Here is a 20,881-nt window from a genome sequence, read left to right on the forward strand (position 1 = left end):
TGGGAATGTAAATTGATAGAGCCACTACAGAGAACAGTATGGAGGTTCCTTAAAAAACTAAAAATAGAACTACCATACGACCCAGCAATCCCACTAGTGGGCATATACCCTGAGAAAACCATAATTCAAAAAGACACATGCACCCCAATGTTCATTGCAGCTCTATTTACAATAGCCAGGATATGGAAGCAACCTAAGTGTCCATCAACAGATGAATGGATAAAGAAGATGTGGCACATATATACAATGGAATATTACTCAGCCATACAAAGAAACGAAACTGAGTTATTTATAGTAAGGTGGATGGACCTAGAGTCTGTCATACAGAGTGAAGTAAGTCAGAAAGAGAAAAACAAATACCGTATGCTAACACATATATATGGAGTGTAAAAAAAAAAAAGAAAAATGGTTCTAAAGAACCTAGGGGCAGGACAGGAATAAAGACTCAGATGTAGAGAATGGACTTGAGGACACAGGGAGGGGGAAGGATAAGCTGAGATGAAGTGAGAGAGTGGCATGGACATATATACACTACCAAATGTAAAATAGATAGCTAGTGGGAAGCAGCTGCATAACACAGGGAGATCAACTCAGTGCTTTGTGACCACCTAGACGGGTGGGATAGGGAGGGTGGGAGGGAGACACAAGAGGGAGGAGATATGGGGATATAGCTGATTCACTTTGTTATAAAGCAGAAACTAACACACCATTGTAAAGCAATTATACTCCAATAAAGATGTTAAAAAAAAAAATGTCTAGGTGTTGTCAGCACCAACTAATTAAAATCAGGTAATCTCCAGAGAGATTCCCCTCCATTTATGATACCCACACTTGAAAAAGTCCAGTTTTTCATAGAATAATCGATAAGATTCAAGAATCTGAAAGGGAAACTACTTAACAGAATTCTTCTCCATTTGATCTCATTTTCCCAAGTAAAATTTAATAATCTTATGAAAGAGAGAAGTGGTCCTCTGTGGTCACACATTTCATAGAGATTGGCCTGGGTGGATCTTGAGGACTGAGTAATTACCACAGAAAGGCAGCCAACCTTTTCTTCACTCCATAGTGAGGTACTTATTTTAGAGCTTTTCCTAACTCTATCATCAGAGGGGTTTAAGTAACTTATTAATAGGGATTTTTGCCCAGGGTTGTGGTTACCTCAGTTTTCTCATTTGTAATATGAGATACTTAACAGACATTAATATCTACCTTAATAAACTAATCCAGTGCTTCCAGATCGCCTGTCCCTGAAAGTGACTATTTAATCAGGAAAGGTTGTAAGTACTCCCTTCAATGGAGATTTTAGATGTCTAGGAGATATCATTTGTAATATTTCCTTTCTCTAAATAATAATGATAATAATAATATTAGTTAACATGTATGGAGATCCGACTTCATATACACTCTCACGTTTTATTCTCACAATAACCCAGTAGGTTAGTTACAATTACTCCCATTTTAGAGGTAAGAAAACTGACACTAAGAAAGGGCTAAGATTTAAACACATTTTTATTGTTGCATACCTATGCTTTTAGCCATTACCTTATACTGCCTTACAGATTTGGAGCACTACATAATATATTTGTGAGGCCATCAGGCATCTTAAGCCAACTACCCTATATTTAATAATATTAATTTCAAAGAGACACATCTCAAAGCTAGACAAAAACCATTTTCATCTGTAAAAGATTTAAGTAGAACAGGCATATTCTGTATGTCCAAATATTTCTATGTAGGCCAAAAGGAGACTCAGAACTATAGTAGAAGAGCAAATGATTTGCATTTCAAAGAGATCAAAATAAACACAAGAACAGAGGGCGCTCCAGTTTCAGGAAAGATTAAACAGAAACTACTAATTAATGACTTAGGACAAGCTTTACTAATTGTTTACTAGTCACTTGAATACAAAATGAACTCATGTTTTGAAGTAGATACAGTCCAGTGGAAAGCTGTTTCAGAACCATGAAAAAAGATACCAAAGTATAGCTCAGAGGGAAGATGAGGGAATTTTATGTTTTTCTCTTTTTTTTTAGAAAGCATTACTATTAAAAAAATTTTTTTAATAGTTATAGTTGCTATCATCTATTTGAGATGAATTTTATTTAGTGAAAATGTATGAGAAAGGATGGAAGAAGTACAGGGTAAATGGTAAGAACTCTGCCTTTGAAGTAAAAAATGCACAGAAATACTGGCTCCATTACTGACTAGGGCTATATAATCTTAGGTAAATGACTCACAGGCAAGAAGGGTACTTCCACCTTCTCCTCAAGTCAAGAGGTAAGTGCTTCAACAGGCTTTGTGGAATCCTTCAGAGTCTTCCACTGTAGTTAAGGGCACACCATGACTTCAGTCTGACTTCTTCCTGGGAAATCTAAAGAACAATTGTTAAGCTAGATAGCCTCTCTGTGGCACAGAAAAGGAAGTTGCTGCTGTATTGGGATTTTTCTACATTGGTGGCGGTTTTTACTGGGCAAATGAGTTTTCCCCATGCCAAATGAGGGCAACGTGCATGAGAAAGCCAGTAAGGACGGTGTCTTAGGTCCTCTACTATAATGCCATGTAGGAGGATAATGGGACCTCAGCAAACATTAGCTGGAGGTGAATATTCCTGGGGACTGTGGGATGACTACTCAACAAACCAGAATAGAGACTGACTCATCCAGGTCAAGGGAACTACGAATGAGATATCCCTTTATTGTGGCTCCCAAGGAGCCCCAGAAATTGCCACATAAAAGGGATCAGCTTTAAAATCTACAAGTCCCAGAGAACATTAAGTTATCTATGATGGTTCTAGTTAAATAAGAACTTTCCTGATCTCCTTACCCCTTCTGAATTAACTATAAAGGGAAAACAGAGGGTAAAATTTAAGATGCTATGTGACGACATCCATGAGTCCTGCTTGTTCAGTTTACTAGTTGTATGATCATTTCACATAAATTTCATTGCATTAAATCACATTAACAGCTAATTTTCATACAGATAGAATCTCACATTATCTATATAGACTATAAATCAAATGATAATTGCAAGCATCTAACAGTCTCTATCCAAGTAACTCAAGATCAAAATGCTATCTTTGGCTATTTACAGAATTGGTCATCTGCATATGATTAATTGAGAGGTATCTACAATGGTGGATAGCTGTTTACCTACCTGCAAGAGCCACTAAGTAATTTTATCATTACATTTGTGAGTTTTGTTTTAAAAATATAAGACACATCAGATGCCTTCCAAACCTGGCTTTCATGTTGGCTGTTTCCATTTCCCCCTTGAATGTTAAAGAAGAGTCTTGATATTGAAAGTTTCCCTTTCCTCCCTATCAAAAATGAGTAGAGAGAAAAAGGTAAAAATACAATACTTTGGAGGGTAATTAGGGATCACATAGAAGGATATTTTTTATTTTGCAGAAAAACAGTTCAAGTCCAATGTTTCCTGCCAGGTCAGGGACTTTGGGGTTCAATCTCAAGTTCACTCAGGTCCTTCAAAGAACTTAGGTAACCCTGGTGACTTTCAAGACTTATACTAAAATTGATTTCTCTTGGTTTTCAAATGTCTTATACAACTTTCACAACTCTTCAGTATCTGATTTGGGCACAGACCAGTATTTATGAATTTGTGGTTTTAGAAACCTGGAACCATCTCAGACATATTTTGGACACTTTTTTTCATTAAATCCTCTACTTTCTTTTCTTCCCCACCTTACCTCCCTCATCACCCACATCTCTCCATTTGGGAAACAGATTTACTGGAAATAAATAAACAAATGAACCTATCATTTGGTAGTGTGAAGGTTTAAAGAGATTTCTGTGCTATCCATTTATTGTTTTGTGCCCTTGTTCAGTTGCCAGTCAGAAAACTAAATTAATCATAGAATTCCCAGGCTAAGAAATTTATCATTACCTTATCAATCATCAAAGCAGCTGTTTCTCTTCTAAGCTTTCTTTTTAAACAACATACAACCACCATAACCTCTTTCTTTTCTTTCTTATGTTTCTTTTTGTTTTTTTAAATGATGGCTGTTTTAAACTCTCCTTTTCTCTTTATCACTGTATCATCCTTTTGAGGATTTCCTTCTCCAGTATCTTCCAAATCTGTCCTCAGAGGAAATCCATGTCTTCTTTGCCATGCCTTCTGACAGATACTGTTTCAACAAACCAAACCATTATCCCATTAAAAATTTACAATAATGGCAGCTATTTATGTGCTAGTCACCTTACATACACCATCTTTAATCCTCATATTTATCCGGCTTTATTACCACAAATTAACATAGAAGATAACGAGAATCACTGATGGTATCAGCTTACCCATGTCCCACGTCTAACAAATGTCAAACTCAGAATTTGAGCCACGTATTTGTGTCCAAATATTGTTTCTATTTTTTCCATTGCTTCCTTAAGTCCTTTAGGGTTTTTTTTTGTTTGTTTCATACTTTAATAGAATGAGTTGTAAAATACACTCAGCACACAAAAAGTTGAAGTATGAAAATATCCAACTTCACACACTAGGTTTAAAAACGTACTCATCATTGCACCTGAGAGTCCCTTTGATCAGAATTAATAGAAAGGCCTTAGTCGGCTTCCTATGGATTTTAGTTTCCAGCTTTATTCTTAATGAAATGAAGTTCATCTTTTCAAACCGTGGTCACAGTCAGACATTAAGAGAAAGCTTTGATTACAAGACTTCCGCTGACAGTGGAAGCTAAATGGAGTCAGCAGTTTGCCCTTCTAGACTAAAACGAAGAAATATTGTGATGAGAATAATAAAGCACAACCTTCCTACACAGTTTCCAAACCACATCAAAGAACTATGATGAGATATGGCCCCATATTATCTACTTCTGCTTAGCTGAAAGACAGAGGTAGAACGAGGGAGCTGTCCAGACCAGAAGGGAGCTCTTCTGCTGCCTGCTTGCTGAGCCCTTATCCATCCTTCTTTGTGATGGTCCCTCACTTTGGAACCAAAAGTACCAATTTTTTAAGGAAAAAGATACTTGCTTCTATCCACCTTTAGTTGAACTCCTTTCTGGTTAAGTTGCAGCCATGATTGAATTAGATACTGTCATTTCCATGTTGGACGTAGAGCCCGATTAAGGGATCCAAGCAATAAAATAACCTTTCCCCAAAACATTACTAAAATAAATCAGAACTAGGATGTCAGTTATCTCCTTCTCTAACTGGTGATATGTAGATTGGACAAACTCTGCCAGAAAAGACTACACTCTGCAGTGGAATTTATAAAAAATAACTCATTCTTTACCATAAGTCAAAATAAACTGACAAGTACAGAGTGTGTAATAAAACTTTTATCTTGAACATCAAATCTGTAATAGAAAGTACATTTTCCCTGCCTTACCAAAGAAATACCCCCCAAAAATTTGAAAAATATTATTTTCAAGGAGTAGAAAATCATTAATCTGCCCACACATCTTGGCCCAGTGATGGACACATTTGTGGGAACTAGGAATTCCTCATCCTGTTACTGCTAAGCTCGCCATCTCAGTGAATGACACCAGGTCCCATCCAGTTGAGAGAGGGCTAGACATCATCTTTGCCTCTTCTCCTCCACCCCTCACAGTCAATCCGTAAAGAAAGCATTTCTACTCTGTCTCAAAATACCTCTCGAATCTGTCCATTTACTAAAGCCTACTCCTATGACCCTGCTCGAGACCACTTTGTTCTGGCTTGAATTAATGCAACAGCTTCCTGAGTTTCCAGCTTCAAGGTTTCCCCTCCTGCAAGTCTATTTTTCATGCTGCAGTCAGATTAATCTTCCCCAAATGTAAATCCGTTCATATCACTCTTTAGCATAAACCACTTTAATGGCTTGCCATTGCCCTCAGGATAAAGTGCAAACAGCTTATCACACTTTAAAGCCCCTTGTAAATCATTCCCCTAATTACCACTCAGCCTCTTTTCCTCTCCATTTCTCTTGCGTTTTTGCTCCAACCATTCTGAACTACATACTTTAATTCCCCAGTCACAGAGTGTTCTCCATTGTTCCCATGTCTCTGCACACACTGTTCCCTTTGTCTAGAACTCACTATACCTCCCTCCACTAAGGATGGTGGGGGGAGGCTATAAACGAGAATATACTGTTGCAAGGCTACTATATATTTTACCTGAAGCAATTCTTTAAAAAGTGTAAGTAAATTGTGGTAAATTAGAGAGGTATACTCTAATCCATACAGCAACAAATAAAAATAATGTAAATAAATACAGAAAGAAGAATTGAAACGCATACTAAAATCTAACTGTTTAAAACAGAAGACAGGAGAATGAGAGGAGCAAAAGAATTCAAGAGATTAGCAAACTGGCATGCTTAAATGCAACCATAATAGTAATTATATTCTATTTAAATGGACTAAGCAATCTAACAAAATGCAGAAATTGCAGCTATCATCAGACATTAAAAAGCTACATGTAACCACATGCTACCTACAAGAGATGCTCTTAACTACAAAGACACAAATATGTTGAAAATAAAAGAATGGAAAAATATATACCATGAAAACATTAAGCTTGAAAAGCTAGAGTGGCTATATTAATCATTTAAAGCAACTTAAAGACAAGAAGTATTACCAGAGACAAAGACAGACTTTTTCTGATGATAAAAAAAAATTCAATAAATCATAAACTGAACATCTGCTTAATATCAGAACTTCAAAATATGTGAAACAAGAACCTACATAACTTAGGGAGGTATAGATAAATTCACATACATATCTGGAGATTTTAACACACACCTCTGTCACTGATAGAATTACTTAGAAAAAGTTCCCAATCCTTATTAACACAAGCAACCATATTAATCTTCATGACTTTTGCAGACGACAACACCCCAAAACAGCAAGTACATATTTATTTTAAATACACATGGAATAGTCATCAAGATTGATCGCATGGTGGTCCATAAAACGGTCTCAGTAGATTTTAGAAGGTTGTCATTTTGCAGTTTGTTCTCTGACCACAACAGAATTAAATTAGAAATAAAAAATAATAAGAATCTAGAAAAGATCTAAATACTTGGAAATAAACTAACTCAAAACTAAACTATCCATAGGTCAACGACGGAAACAACAAAGTAAATTTGAAAAACTTTTTGACTGAATGATAATCTTTTAAAATTATATTAAAATTTGTGAAATGCAGCTACGGCAGTCCCGTATAAATATCCCGAAGGGATATTTATACTTTTAAAAACGTATATTAAAGAAAAAAGGTCCAAAATTAGTGATCTAAGGTTCTACCCTATGAAGTTTAAAAAAAAAAAAGAGAAAGCAAACTGAACCCAAAGTAAATAGAGGGACAGAAATAATAAGCATAAAACAGAAATTAATGAGAAAATATAAGTAAAAGTTTGTATTTGAAAAGTTCAATAAAATTGACAAAATTCTAGCTAAACTTATCAAGAAAAAAGAAATTCACAACTTAGCAATATCCGGAATGAAAGAGATGACCTAGAGAGCTTACAGACATTAAAAGAATAAGGGAACTTTATGACTTCAGGCAAATAAATCTGATAGCTTAGATGAAATAGACAAATTCCTTAAACAAATTACTGAAACTGACACACAAAATAGATTATCTAAATATTTCAAAATATGCAGAGGAAATTGTGGGAATGTTTTGACAGGTAAGTCAAAGAAAACTCTAGGCTCTGTTGGTTTCACTGGTAATTTCTATCAAATATTTTAGAAAGAAATAACAATCCTACACCAACCCTTTAAAAAATAGAAGCCAAGGAAATATTTTCCAACTGATTTTACGAGGTCTCTATTACCCATAGTAACACTACACAAATATATCACAAGAGATCTAAAAACCAGAGAAAAAATTCTCATGAAATAGAAAAATTATTTACCAAATACTAGCAAAACCCAACAAAATATAAGTGTGTATATATATATATATATATATATATATATATATATATATATACACACTTTATATAAATGGGGTTTATCCCAAAAGTTGAAAGTTGGTGTAACGTTCAAAAAAATCAATATTATTTACCATACTAAAAGAATAATAAGAAGACCACCCGAATAGATGCAGAAAAGCATTTTTCAAAATTCAATAACTCATTTATGATAAAAAAAATTCTTAGTTAACTAGGAAGAGAAGAGAGCTTGCTCAATCTAATGAAGGACATCTATATAAAAAAAGAAAAAACCTACAGCTAACATCAAACCTAATGGTGAAAAAAAAAAAAAAAGGAATGGTTTCTCTTAAGATTAGGAACAAAGTAAGGAAGATAGCTTTCAGTACTTCTATTCAACATTATCATAGAGGTAGTAGCAAACACAAAAAGGCACAAAAATAAAGGCATAAAAGTTAGAAAGGAAGAAACACTTGCTGAAGGAAATTAAAGAAGACCTGAATAAATGGAGAGTACCACATTCATGGGCTAGAAAACTGAATGTTGTTACAATATCAATTCTCCACAAAAACCTATAGATTCAACACAACTCTTATCAATGTCCCAGCAGACTATTAGAAATTGGCAAGTGATACTAAGATTTATATGAAAATTTAAATAACCTTTAAAAATATCAATGCAAATTTGATCCCTTATTGTAAAATATATCCATGACATTTTACATGTCAAAGCAATTTCAAAAATCAAAATAGTTTTGTTTTTCTATTTATAAAAGTAATACAGGTATATTGTGGAAAGAAATAGAATGCATGTAAAGTTATAAGAAAATGGAAATCACATTTAATCCCACAATCTGATAATAATGGTCAACATTGTCATTATATCATCCCAATTTTGTCCTTGCCTACATATATTTATATATTCATATATATAAATATTAATATATATTCACACAAATAGGAGTATATATCTATTTCATTTTTCCATGTTAATTAGTATAGACCTAAGTCTTATGTGTTATTGGCTACGTGATATTTTATAGTATGGTTGTATCTTAATGTATAACTAAACTCCTACTATTACATATTTCCAGTTTTCCTATATTATATACAAGCCTGTACCAAACATCTATGTACATCTATGTTAAATTACTTCCCTATGATACGTTGCTAGGAAAAAAGAAAAGCTTCATAAGATCTACCCTCTTTTTTGGAGGTGGTACATATGTTTATGGTGTAGATTGTGGTGATGGTTTCATGGATATATACTTATCTCCAAACTCAAATTCTATACATTAAATATGTACAATTTTCTGTATGTCAGTCATACCTCAATAAAGTGGTTTAAAAAAATAAATAAAATTTACAAGGAAAAAAATGGTTCAAAGGGATGAACATATTGAACTTAGTTTTTTTTAATTTAATTTATCCATTAACCTCCTCATTGTTGTACTTCAACCTCCTGAAGATTATACCAGTTTATATTTCTTATATCAGTTCCTTCTACTCTTGTTAATTCTGGGAAAAAATAATTATTGAACTTTGTCAATCTGATAAGCAAAAGTGATATACCCCTGTTGTTTAATTTGTATTTCTTTGCTTACTAATGAAGTTAGCCAGATTTTCACATATTTATTAGCTGCTTTTAGTTTTTATTACATTCATTGCCTAGTTTTCTATTGACATTCACCTCTTGTCCTTATTGATTAATAAGAACCGTTTGTTTAGTACTATGTTTAATCCCTCATCTATTATAAGCCTAAAAGATATTCTCCATTTTAGCAATGGCCTTTGTGTGTGTCTGTTGTTTATTTGCTTGTTATAATTTTTTAACTATACACAATTGAATAGATTATTCTTCTCTTTCATGGTTGCTAGGTTTCATCATAGAAAAGGCTTTTCAATTCTATTATTGTAATATTAATGAATTTTCTTCTGGTTCATTATTTGTTCTTGCATTTTAAACCTTCATCTAGAATTTATCGTATTGGAACCAGTGAAGTTGATGTGCAAATTTTCCCACTAAATATCTAGCCACTTATATTTTTCCCACTGGATTAAAATGCCACCTTTCCACACCATTGTAAAGCAATTATACTCCAATAAAGATGTTTAAAAAAAAAAAAATGCCACCTCTCACATATACTGACTTCTCAAATATATTTAGATATAATTCCTTACTCTTTCTGTTTCATTAACTCTGTATTTTTGTGTCAACATGATACTATTTTTTATTTTTGTAATTTATGTTTAAATATTTTGTAGGGTAAGTGTTTTCATTACTATTTTTTAATATTTCTGATATTTCTCATATTTATATTCTTCCAAATGAACTTCAGAATTAATTTTTCAAGTTAAAAATATTATCTCTTTGAAATGTATGTATTTACTAAGAATTAATGTCTTTATAATATGGAATCTTTCTATTGAAATATATATACTATATCCCTCGTTTTAGTAAGTTTTATTTTGTTTCCTTAGTAGGGCTGAATGGTTGTAATACTTTGTGTATTTCTTGTTTAGTTTATTCTAAGGAATTTGATTTTTTTCAGAGATGCTGTGACTGGAATCATTTTACACAGTAATATTTTCTAAATGATTTATATATATGAAAATTATTTTCATTTTGTAGTATGTTAATTTACTTATTCTCTTTGTTCTAATAATTTTTCAGTTGATTTCTTTTGGTTTTCAAGACAGATTTTAGTTTGATCTACAAAGATATAATTATTGGGAAAGATGTGGCAAAACTAAATCTTGTGTTCCTCTATAATTGATTTTGCTAGCACTTTTTGCATCTTCACTTTTGTTCTACATTTTAAGGCCATTTTTCTAGTGATTCAGTATTAAGTTTGTTCCTAGTTGTTATTTTTTATGGATAGATTTGTTTAGATGTAGACATAGCTATACAGACAGAGACATATATGTAAACATTGACTGGAGACTTATACTCTTACAGCTCAGCAGCAAATGCTGAAATTTCATCAAATACCTTTTTATCTAAAAATATTGTCTTAAACAACTTACCTTTGAGTAAAATATGGTGTTTTTGGATGAAGTGCACCCCCAGGGATCTCAGGTTGAGAAGCACTGCTCCATAACACACCTCTCGCTATTCAGTTGAGCCGTAAGTTCAGTGTCTGTTTAACTATATACATTTAAAACATACTCATTTCCAATCTCATTTGATACCTATTTAATTTCAGGTTAACATGTTTACTGGGTTTGAATTTAAATATGAAGAAATGATAGTCCATTTATTATTTAAAAACATTTTTTTTCCTTAAAATGATGACTCTTCTCACTCTTACATATTTAACCCAAAATCTTAAAGAAAGCATTTTCATCATCATAGCCGCTATGATGCCTTGATTCTGCCTCATCTCTATGATAAACACGAAGAGTACAGGGAGATTTTTAGGATCTTTTTGTTTACCTCAAAAAAGAAAAACCCTTCATAAATCAAAATTTACTGAATTATGAAAGAGGTACACCTTCTAATTGAAAGGGACTTTTTAATAGAAAACTTATATATGAAGGTAAAAAGTCTCATCCTCTTTCTCTGAATGTAACTTTGTTTTGTACTTGGAACCCAAGGGCCTGATGGTGAATGAAGCTTCTATTAGCTTCATTTTGAACAGAGGATGACATCCCAGACATCAGAGATGCAGACACTGATTCAAACTGAAGAGGTGTCCTCATAGCCATTGACCTCTGCTTCGGTCCTTTGAGTTCAAAATAGAACCTTTTGTGAAATGTATTGTTTTGCTCCACAGTCTGTGCCAGACACTGTAATAGTCTCTTTCTAGTTGTCCAATAATGAAATTGTCATAACTCTAGGAAGCTACTATTATCATCCCCCTTATTTCCATTTTACAGCCAAGAAAACTGAAGTACAGGGAGATGCAATAACTTACCTGAGATCGTGTAGCTAACAATGGCAGCTCTCAGGTTTAAAGCTCAGATCTGTAGTGTTCCAAATCCAGGGTCTTTTTCATTGTACTCACTGTCTCATTTATGTCTCTTTACCTATCTATGTCCTAACTCAATTTCTCTTCCTCCTTTCTTTGGCCCCTTCTCCTGCAGGCCCGTGACCAAGGTGTAAGACTAAGAGGGGGAGTCATGCTTCACACGGCCTTATCATGTTGGCAGCCATTCCTGGGTCTGGCTGTGGTCTTAATCTTCATGGGATCCACCATTGGCTGCCCTGCTCGCTGCGAGTGCTCAGCCCAGAACAAATCTGTTAGCTGCCACCGAAGGAGATTGATCGCCATCCCAGAGGGCATTCCCATCGAGACCAAAATCTTGGACCTCAGCAAGAACAGGCTGAAAAGTGTCAACCCTGAAGAATTCATCTCATACCCTCTGCTGGAGGAGATAGACTTGAGTGACAACATCATCGCCAATGTGGAGCCAGGAGCATTTAACAACCTCTTCAACCTGCGTTCCCTCCGCCTGAAGGGCAATCGCCTGAAGTTGGTCCCTCTGGGGGTCTTCACGGGCCTCGCCAACCTCACCAAGCTTGACATTAGTGAGAATAAGATTGTCATTTTACTGGACTACATGTTCCAGGATTTGCATAACCTGAAGTCTCTAGAAGTGGGGGATAATGATTTGGTTTATATATCACATAGGGCCTTCAGTGGGCTGCTTAGCTTGGAGCAGCTCACCCTGGAGAAATGCAACCTAACAGCGGTACCAACAGAAGCCCTCTCCCATCTCCGCAGCCTCATCAGCCTGCATCTGAAGCATCTCAATATCAACAACATGCCCGTGTATGCCTTTAAAAGACTGTTCCACCTGAAACATCTAGAGATTGACTATTGGCCTTTACTGGATATGATGCCTGCCAATAGCCTTTATGGTCTCAACCTCACATCCCTCTCAATCACCAACACCAACCTGTCCACTGTACCCTTCCTTGCCTTTAAACACCTGGTCTATCTGACCCACCTTAACCTCTCCTACAATCCCATCAGCACTATCGAAGCTGGCATGTTCTCGGACCTGATCCGCCTTCAGGAGCTTCATATAGTGGGGGCCCAGCTCCGCACCATTGAGCCTCACTCCTTCCAAGGGCTCCGCTTCCTTCGTGTGCTCAATGTGTCTCAGAACCTACTGGAAACTTTGGAAGAGAATGTCTTCTCCTCCCCTAGGGCTTTGGAGGTCCTGAGTATTAATAACAACCCACTGGCCTGTGACTGCCGCCTTCTCTGGATCCTGCAGCGTCACCCCACCCTGCAGTTCGGTGGCCAGCAGCCCATGTGTGCTGGCCCAGACACCATTCGTGAGAGGTCATTCAAGGATTTCCATAGCACTGCCCTTTCTTTTTACTTTACCTGCAAAAAACCCAAAATCCGTGAAAAGAAGTTGCAGCATCTGCTAGTGGATGAGGGGCAGACGGTCCAGCTAGAATGCAATGCTGATGGAGACCCAGAGCCTGTGATTTCCTGGGTGACACCTCGAAGGCGTTTCATCACCACCAAGTCCAATGGAAGAGCCACTGTGTTGGGCGATGGCACCTTGGAAATCCGTTTTGCCCAGGATCAAGATAGCGGGATGTATGTTTGCATCGCTAGCAACGCCGCTGGGAATGACACCTTCACAGCCTCCTTAACTGTGAAAGGATTCACTTCAGACCGTTTCCTTTATGCAAACAGGACCCCTATGTACATGACCGACTCCAATGACACCGTTTCCAATGGCACCAATGCCAATACTTTTTCCCTGGACCTGAAAACAATACTGGTGTCTACAGCCATGGGCTGTTTCACATTCCTGGGAGTGGTTTTATTTTGTTTTCTCCTCCTTTTTGTGTGGAGCCGAGGGAAAGGCAAACACAAAAACAGCATTGACCTTGAGTATGTGCCCCGAAAAAGCAATGGTGCTGTTGTGGAAGGGGAGGTGTCTGGACCCAGGAGATTCAACATGAAAATGATTTGAGGGTCGACCACTCCCACTATTGTTTCCGTGTCATTGTTGGTAACCAGTAAGACAGCCTGGCACAGTAAAGCACTAGGTTAAAAGGCAGCTTAGTGCGGCTGTCCCTGTGTCAAAGCAGGGTCCATGGAAGCAGGAGGACTTCTGATGGAGACTCGCCACCTAAAGGCAGGCAGGCATGTGTCAGAGCCCTTCACACAGTGGGATACTAATTGTTTGCGTTGCAAATATTGGCATTCTGGGGATCTCAGTAATGAACCTGACCTTTGGCTCATGCTCATGGACAGTTATTCAACATTTTCTACCACTGCAAAAACAAAAGAATAAATAAAAAGGAACAACCTACAATGTAGGATTTACATATTAAAAAGACACATTTGTCCAAAACATACTCTACAGAAAAATTTGTATCTCTGATTCTCATTTGTTAAAGCCTTGCATCATACCGTATTGTTGGTTCAACACCACAAAGAAATCAATATATTCTTTACTCTTTTTTTTTTTTGAAACATATAAGCTGTATATGTTTTAAAGCAATATGAATGAGAGGTTGTGCTTTTAGTTACTCACCACTATCGATCCAAGTGTGATTTCACCTTCCTTTACATAGAGATAACCCTGAGATTAGATCCCTGGAGTTATGGGCGGATATATGTTGAAAGATGTGTTTGTCTGATGTAGGATACCAAGAAATAGGACCTAAGGCAAAAATGCTCAATTCTGTTAACTTCTGTTACTATAAATAAAGGCATGTGCCTAGTTTTGATACAGAATGGAATATTTTTTATACTTGTGGTATCACACTGGACCAGTTTACTGTTACAAAGTCCTTGGTTTCTCCAGAAGGTGGTGTGCCACTGTTTATACCTGTAAAATGCAAGGTAGGTGTTAATAATGAAAATTATTCATTTAACCACAACTTGATTTTACTTTCATCAATTGCTACTAATGGGTTAATAGAAAATGGAAGAGGATGTGATTGTTAATATATACTCATAGGGCAATATTCAGCTCATAGCTAAGATCAACAATTTGGATGTTTAAAAGCTCTCTGGATAAGAAGGAGTTCTTCTCAGATTCCAACACAAACCAGGGTGATCCATGCATTACATTGATCCATGCAACTAAGGATCTGTTTAAAATATGATAGCTGTCTGAAGGCTGGATTGCTTCCAGTCTAAGGAATCATCTAGCTACTGCAACTCTGCTGTTGTCTATTCAAATACTTTAAACACAGTATTATCTTAAATGGACAACTTCAGGGTTTCTCCCTGCTTCCTCTCCAAGTAGATACTGATTTTTATTTTGAAAATTGTCTGGTGTAGACAAGAAGAATCTGTCTTGTTTTTAAAGAAGTGGCAAAAAACAAGGTAGATTAAAAAGCACTTACGGATTTTTTTTTTTTTTCCTCTCTACTGAGGAAAAACTAAGATTTACCCCTATAAATAGGTTAAATTGTGCTGACACTTTCACCCTTCTGAATGAAGGCTGTTTGTCCAATTCAGTTTGTGTTACTGATTGGTACTCAGAGTTAAAATATTATAGTTAAAAAAAAATGGCATCATGCCATTACCACCAGTGACCTGGTTCAAATGAGACATAATTCCATTTGGCTAAAGGATGAGTCAGTGGTTTTCAAAGCATATACAGTTGACCCTTGAACGTGGGAGTTAGGGGCGATGACCCTCTGCACAGTTGAAAATCTTCATATAACTTAGCCCTGTGTATCCACAATTCCGCATCCATGGATTCAACCAACCTCAGATCGCATAGTACTTATAGTATTTACTGTTGAAAAGAATTTGTGTATAAGTGGACTTGCACAGTTCAAACCCATGTCGTTCAAGGGTCAACTATATTTATGTGATCTGAGAAAGCACTGAATATAGAGTGTATTCATGACATATGATATATTTAATTAGCATAGAATAGATAGATATCTACTCTTTTCACACTTTGAGAGAGACCTAAAAAAGAGCACCCTTTGGACAGCATGTAAGCTGGAGTAGAAGGTCTCTGGGGTTTGTTCCTTGACATATCAGACTGGAGGTTTGACTTTCAAAAAGCTGGCTTTTTTGAGTATTTGAAATTTTGAGTAACTTCAATAAAATTAAATTGACCCCAATAAAAAAGTGACAGGTCCAGAAATTGTTTTGCCAACTGGATAGCAACATGGTTAAGCCCATTTCTCCCTTAATAAAGGGTGGAAAATGAGATAGAAATATTGAAGAATTGCCTGCTTGAATCATTTTTCATTTGACTTTTCTGATGATTATCATACATCCCTTAGAAATTCATTTCCCTCTTATGGCAATTAACTACCTTATTTATATCTAACAATACAAATCAAGATCTTACAAATTCTATCAGAATTCCAACTTGTGTGCAAATGGAATGGAGTCTTTCAAACTTAAAAATGAGCAAAGTTAGAGAGATAGTCTTCCAAAAGTTAGTGGAGAGTACTTTGCATGGAGTAAGTACTTAACTAATTGGCCAGCAAAAACAGAGAGAGAAAAACATTTAGCAGTTAATAAAAGGGCTTTATAATTCTAACTGCTATTTTCTGTCAAAATAAAAGTTGACCAAAAAGCTTAGTCAAATGAAATTGAATTAAAGTTAACGCACCCATGAAAAGATTTAGTTATTATTCCATAGGAAGAAAAGAGATTGCACTCTCTCAGGGGTTTCCATACTCTGATCCCTGGAACACTAGTTATTTAAGATATTAATAAGTGTTCTTCCCAAAAAGTCCCATAGACTAATAAGTTGGGGAAAATGGTGCATTCTGTAACCACCTCTTGGAGGTTCAATATCTATTTGAGCCTAATAAATCCTCTGAAAAGTCCAATAAACAAGAATCCTGTTTAATTTTGTTTACCTTGGGATTTCTCTAACTTATCTGAGCATGAAGCACTTCTTTTCATGATGCAACTGTTAAACATCTTGAAAAACTAGAGTTCCACAGAACCCAGTTTGGTCAACATTGGACTAAAGTAGTACTCTTCCAAATTATTCCTAAACCCAATGTTTCCAAGAAGAGTAAAATTACTATTTGAATTGGGCTCCAATAGATTACAAAAAAAAAAAAGAAATATGCCACCTGGATAAGTGATCTGATCATAAAAATGTACTGGCCAGATAGTTCTAGGAGAATCTGTGACTTTCTGTCTGAAGCATCATAGTAAAGGATTTATAGGTAATTGAATGGCCACTTAATTTTCTACATTCTCACTATCTGTTCAGATCTTGGGTTCCTTTTTATAACTGCAAAGCTCTGATCTTGGGTTCCATTGACTAGAATTTTGGGGCTCTAGGATTGAATTTCACAAAGGGAATTTTCCCTTATGGCCTCAGTTTACCTCTTTGTTAGGTCCAACTAGACTGTGGTAAACAACAGCAGTTTAGATCAGCAAGTGGGCCAAATTTTCCCCTGAGTAGTCATCTCGGGGTCATCATCTTCCCAGAGTATTTGTTCAAACTGTCCTAAGAAGAAATAGTTGTTTGGCTCAGCATTTAATTCTGGGTTGACCAGTTCTGTGTGCGTATTAGGCATCTTCAGAGAAGATTTTTTACTCCCTAGGCATTAAATTTCTAGAAGAAAAATCCCTGACTAGAGCCCTAATGGTCAGAGAATTGATCTATGCCCCCAAATGTCTGAAATACATGTTATTAGCACATGATAACTCACCAAACGATTTGGCCTAATGTGTTCCTGGCAAGGGATTTCTACTTTTCCAAATTCTCATGTTACTTACTTTTTTTTTCATTTTCATTGCATTTATAATTATGAGCTTTTCAAATAGTCTCAAAGTTTGGAAATGTAAACCAAGAATTGCCAAGACTTGTATTTCCTAGTCCCAGAGGACATTTTCAGAGCTCTGGTTTTCCTCAAGTTTCTCTGCTTATCACCAACAACTCCCCAGTAGTATAAAGGCATTCAGGATTTGCTCTAAAGTGTTCAAGGTGGATTCTTTTTCCATTGTTCTGTCAAATATTCTGTTCTCTTCAGTTCTCAGAGGAGTCCAGAAATTACTATCTTCCATGACTTTTTCAAAAAAGGATTATTTAAATCTCACCTGCATTTAAGCCTGACCTTTGTCATTTTCCGTGACTCAAGCAGGAACAAACATATTTATATATTATAAGGTACAAAAGACAGGATGTGATCTTGGAGAAGAAAAATTGAGTAGGGCCCCATGTAGATTCACTTACCCTTCCAGGGTCTCTCTTTATCTCCACATCAAGACATTTGTTTTAACTTCAGGGACTGTTCTCAGAAGCTGTTCAACACCACAGAATATGTCTTGAGGCTTTCTAGGAAAGAAAAAAAATACACATCATTTTCAACTTAGAAGGCTAAGACCTGACCAAAAAAATATCAGAAGTTTAAAGAAAGGTTGGAGGGAGACATTTGAATCCATTTTAATGCTATTTCCTTTATTACTATTTTTTATAGTTATCTTCTAACTGAAGAAACATCAGAGGTTATCCTCTTCTTTAACTTTCATCAGTGTCTTTTTTGTCCCTATTACCTATGTCCTGGTCACATCTATATAGCTCACATAAGCCATTCCAAATGGATTTTGTGCCACGTGAGCCTAGTAACAAAGCACGTGCGGCCAAAGCCATTCATGCTACTCAGTACTTAGGTAAAGATTTATCCCCTTTATACCTGGGGTTAAAGTCCTAGAAACATTTCCCATTAGACTAATATCAATACATGAGGTGCCTGGTGATTTCCATTGACTTTCCACCATTGGCTTTGAGAGCCCCATCCTTTCTTCTAGAATCCTTGCTCTCTTCTGATTGAGGACGTTCTGGAGTTATGCTTGCCCTCGTGTGTGGAAAGCCTTGAGGAATGAACCATGACCTGACTTGTTGATTTTAGAGTTGCATGTTAGGCAGCAGAGTGTGCTTCCTGGTACTTTGGCAAACATTTGACATGAATCTCTATTACTCTTCCCTTAACTCCTCCAAAAGCCGTTCCAAAGAGAGCCTTCTCAGTCTCACTCCAGCAAAAGTCCTGCTACAGGGAAAGGACAGCTTCACAGTCTAAGTCAATAAGATCAAAATGAGAGCTGATTTGCCATGATATTTAGCCAAGAAGTTACCTAACGAAAAATGGGTTTAGCAGCTCATAGGCCTAGACTTGCAAGATTTAGCCAAGTAAACCATGTTTTAAATCAACAATGAATGACAGGTTTTCAAATCTGAAGTTGGCTTTTCTGTTTAGGTAGCAGTAAATGTAGCTCTGCATATTTTCTCAAAAATGTTAGAGAATGGAAACAGCTTACCTGTTGTGAGCTTTTCAACAGATTGTCTAGAATAAAATGTTTGCAGCCAAAAAAAAAAAAAAAAGACATAATTAAGAAGTTTATAAAAGCTTTGTTTTTCTAAAACAGGCCTGAACTGAAGCTGATATTCCTCTTTCAAAATACAGGGATCTGATCAAGACAAGCTTGCAAGTACCCCAGACTGCCCTTCTCCAGTTGGTCAAAGTCTTTAATACCTCTTCTCCCCTCCCCTTCCCCCTCTCCCTGGAGAACATTCTGAATAGGAAGGAGGAAATGATCAGGGGCTACTAACTCCCCTGAGACAGCTCAGAGAGAGAGGAAAGCTTTCGTACCCCGCCATTCCTGCCTTCTTTCCTGATACTACAATTGAAATGACCCCTCATTCTCCAGTTCTGCCTTACTCACCACTGTCACCCCCCAGCTGCTGTCATACCTCATCAATGAATGCTCTCCCCAGGGAAAAGTCTCCTCTCATTAGTACTCAGAAATTCTTGGGCAATTGTTAAACTGGAAATTGCTTTTTTTAAAAAGCCCTCCAGCCTATCTCACATAACACTTTAAAAGTTAAGACTTACCATTCATATAATCACAAGCTGACAGCAATCTGCAGGTTGAGTGATTCTGATTTTTTTTCTCTCTCTCTCTTCTAGAAGCAGGTGGGTTGATATAATGCCAGCCTTAAATAGAAGCTTTATTTATAGCCTTAGCAGAATGAGCAAAGAGCTGGCATAATCAAGAGAGTACGGCATATTTTAAGGAAGGCTTTGCCTTTAATATGCAAAATAGCCATTAGAAGACAACAAAAATGCAAATTTACGTTCTCCTAAATTGGTTAACTGTATTAATTCCAATAAAGTTCAAAAGATAACTTTCCGTACTACAAATGGGTCAGAGTCAAAGATGCTGGGTCTATTCTACAAGGACAAACAAAAAACAAAAACCCAGAAATTTGGTTGCAATGTTAACTTTCTTCATTTTCTTGCAAACTTCCTATTCTAAATTGCTTTAATATTTTTAATCTCCACTACAATGAAATCAATATAATCTGCAATACCATGTAATCAACAAATAAAGATTAAGCAGCAGGATAATTCAGACTTGCAAAAAGAATTCAATCTTTACAACAACGTGTGTCCAGCAACACACTGAGTCATATACATATCTATGTGATGGCAAGAGATAGGAATTGAGTCATGAACAAACTTTTTACAGGCTATTTGGAAGGAAACATGTTCTTTTCCTCCCCAGTTATAAAATCAGGTGTATCACACATACCTGTGTGTTGCTTTGATACGAAGTCAGTTGTCTTCTTACGTTTTATCCTTTTCCATATGGTATGAAATGCCCCAAATAATAATCAATTTAAAAGCTATTGTTTATATATACATATATAAATATGAAGGGGAGGGTGATTGGATTTTTTTTTAAGTGTATAAAATGTAACTGTTTTTAAAGTTGATAAGCTTGAGCAGGAGAAAAAGAAAAGAAAACAGAACGTGTGTCTGTGTTTTTCTTTAATGTCTTATCAAAGTCTTATTCTGGGACCATCCCATGACTGGAAGCTACTAAACAACAACCTATAAAACTTTTTTTTTAAATGCCTGATAGCTTGTTTTTGTTCTCAAAAAAAATTAGTGCTAATGACAAAAGTATCTTGATTTAGGTTTATGCCTCATTGATTATTATATTGATTTATTGTGGGCATGTTTTATTTTTAACATGTAAAAATAAGTTAACTTATTTTATTAACATGTAAAATAAGTTAAG

General features: G+C 35.9%; 1 protein-coding gene and 1 long non-coding RNA gene across 13 annotated transcripts in view; one reads left to right on the forward strand and one right to left on the reverse strand.

Moving 5' to 3' along the window:
• LOC309632771 overlaps positions 1–11,998 on the reverse strand; it is a 39,567-nt gene extending 27,569 nt beyond the window's left edge. For 3 of the 5 annotated variants that reach the window (XR_014247057.1, XR_014247058.1, XR_014247059.1), the window contains exons 1-2: positions 10,908–11,998; positions 2,238–4,141 (exon numbers count right to left, since the gene is read on the reverse strand). This is a non-coding gene — a long non-coding RNA (uncharacterized lncRNA). The remainder of the gene's footprint in view (positions 1–2,237; positions 4,142–10,907) is intronic. The other 2 variants (XR_014247055.1, XR_014247056.1) reach the window with 2 other exon arrangements.
• LINGO2 (leucine rich repeat and Ig domain containing 2) overlaps positions 1–19,178 on the forward strand; it is a 1,216,268-nt gene extending 1,197,090 nt beyond the window's left edge. For all 8 annotated transcript variants that reach the window (XM_082400553.1, XM_082400556.1, XM_082400554.1 and 5 more), the window contains one exon: positions 11,967–19,178. In XM_082400553.1, coding sequence (XP_082256679.1) covers positions 12,003–13,823 — 1,821 coding nt within the window. In that variant the 5' untranslated portion in view covers positions 11,967–12,002 and the 3' untranslated portion in view covers positions 13,824–19,178. The remainder of the gene's footprint in view (positions 1–11,966) is intronic.
• The last annotated feature ends 1,703 nt before the right edge of the window (positions 19,179–20,881 follow it).

Source organism: Balaenoptera borealis (genome assembly GCF_965194805.1).
Source record: "Balaenoptera borealis genome assembly, chromosome: 8".
In the NCBI taxonomy this organism is placed as follows: Eukaryota; Metazoa; Chordata; class Mammalia; order Artiodactyla; family Balaenopteridae; genus Balaenoptera; species Balaenoptera borealis.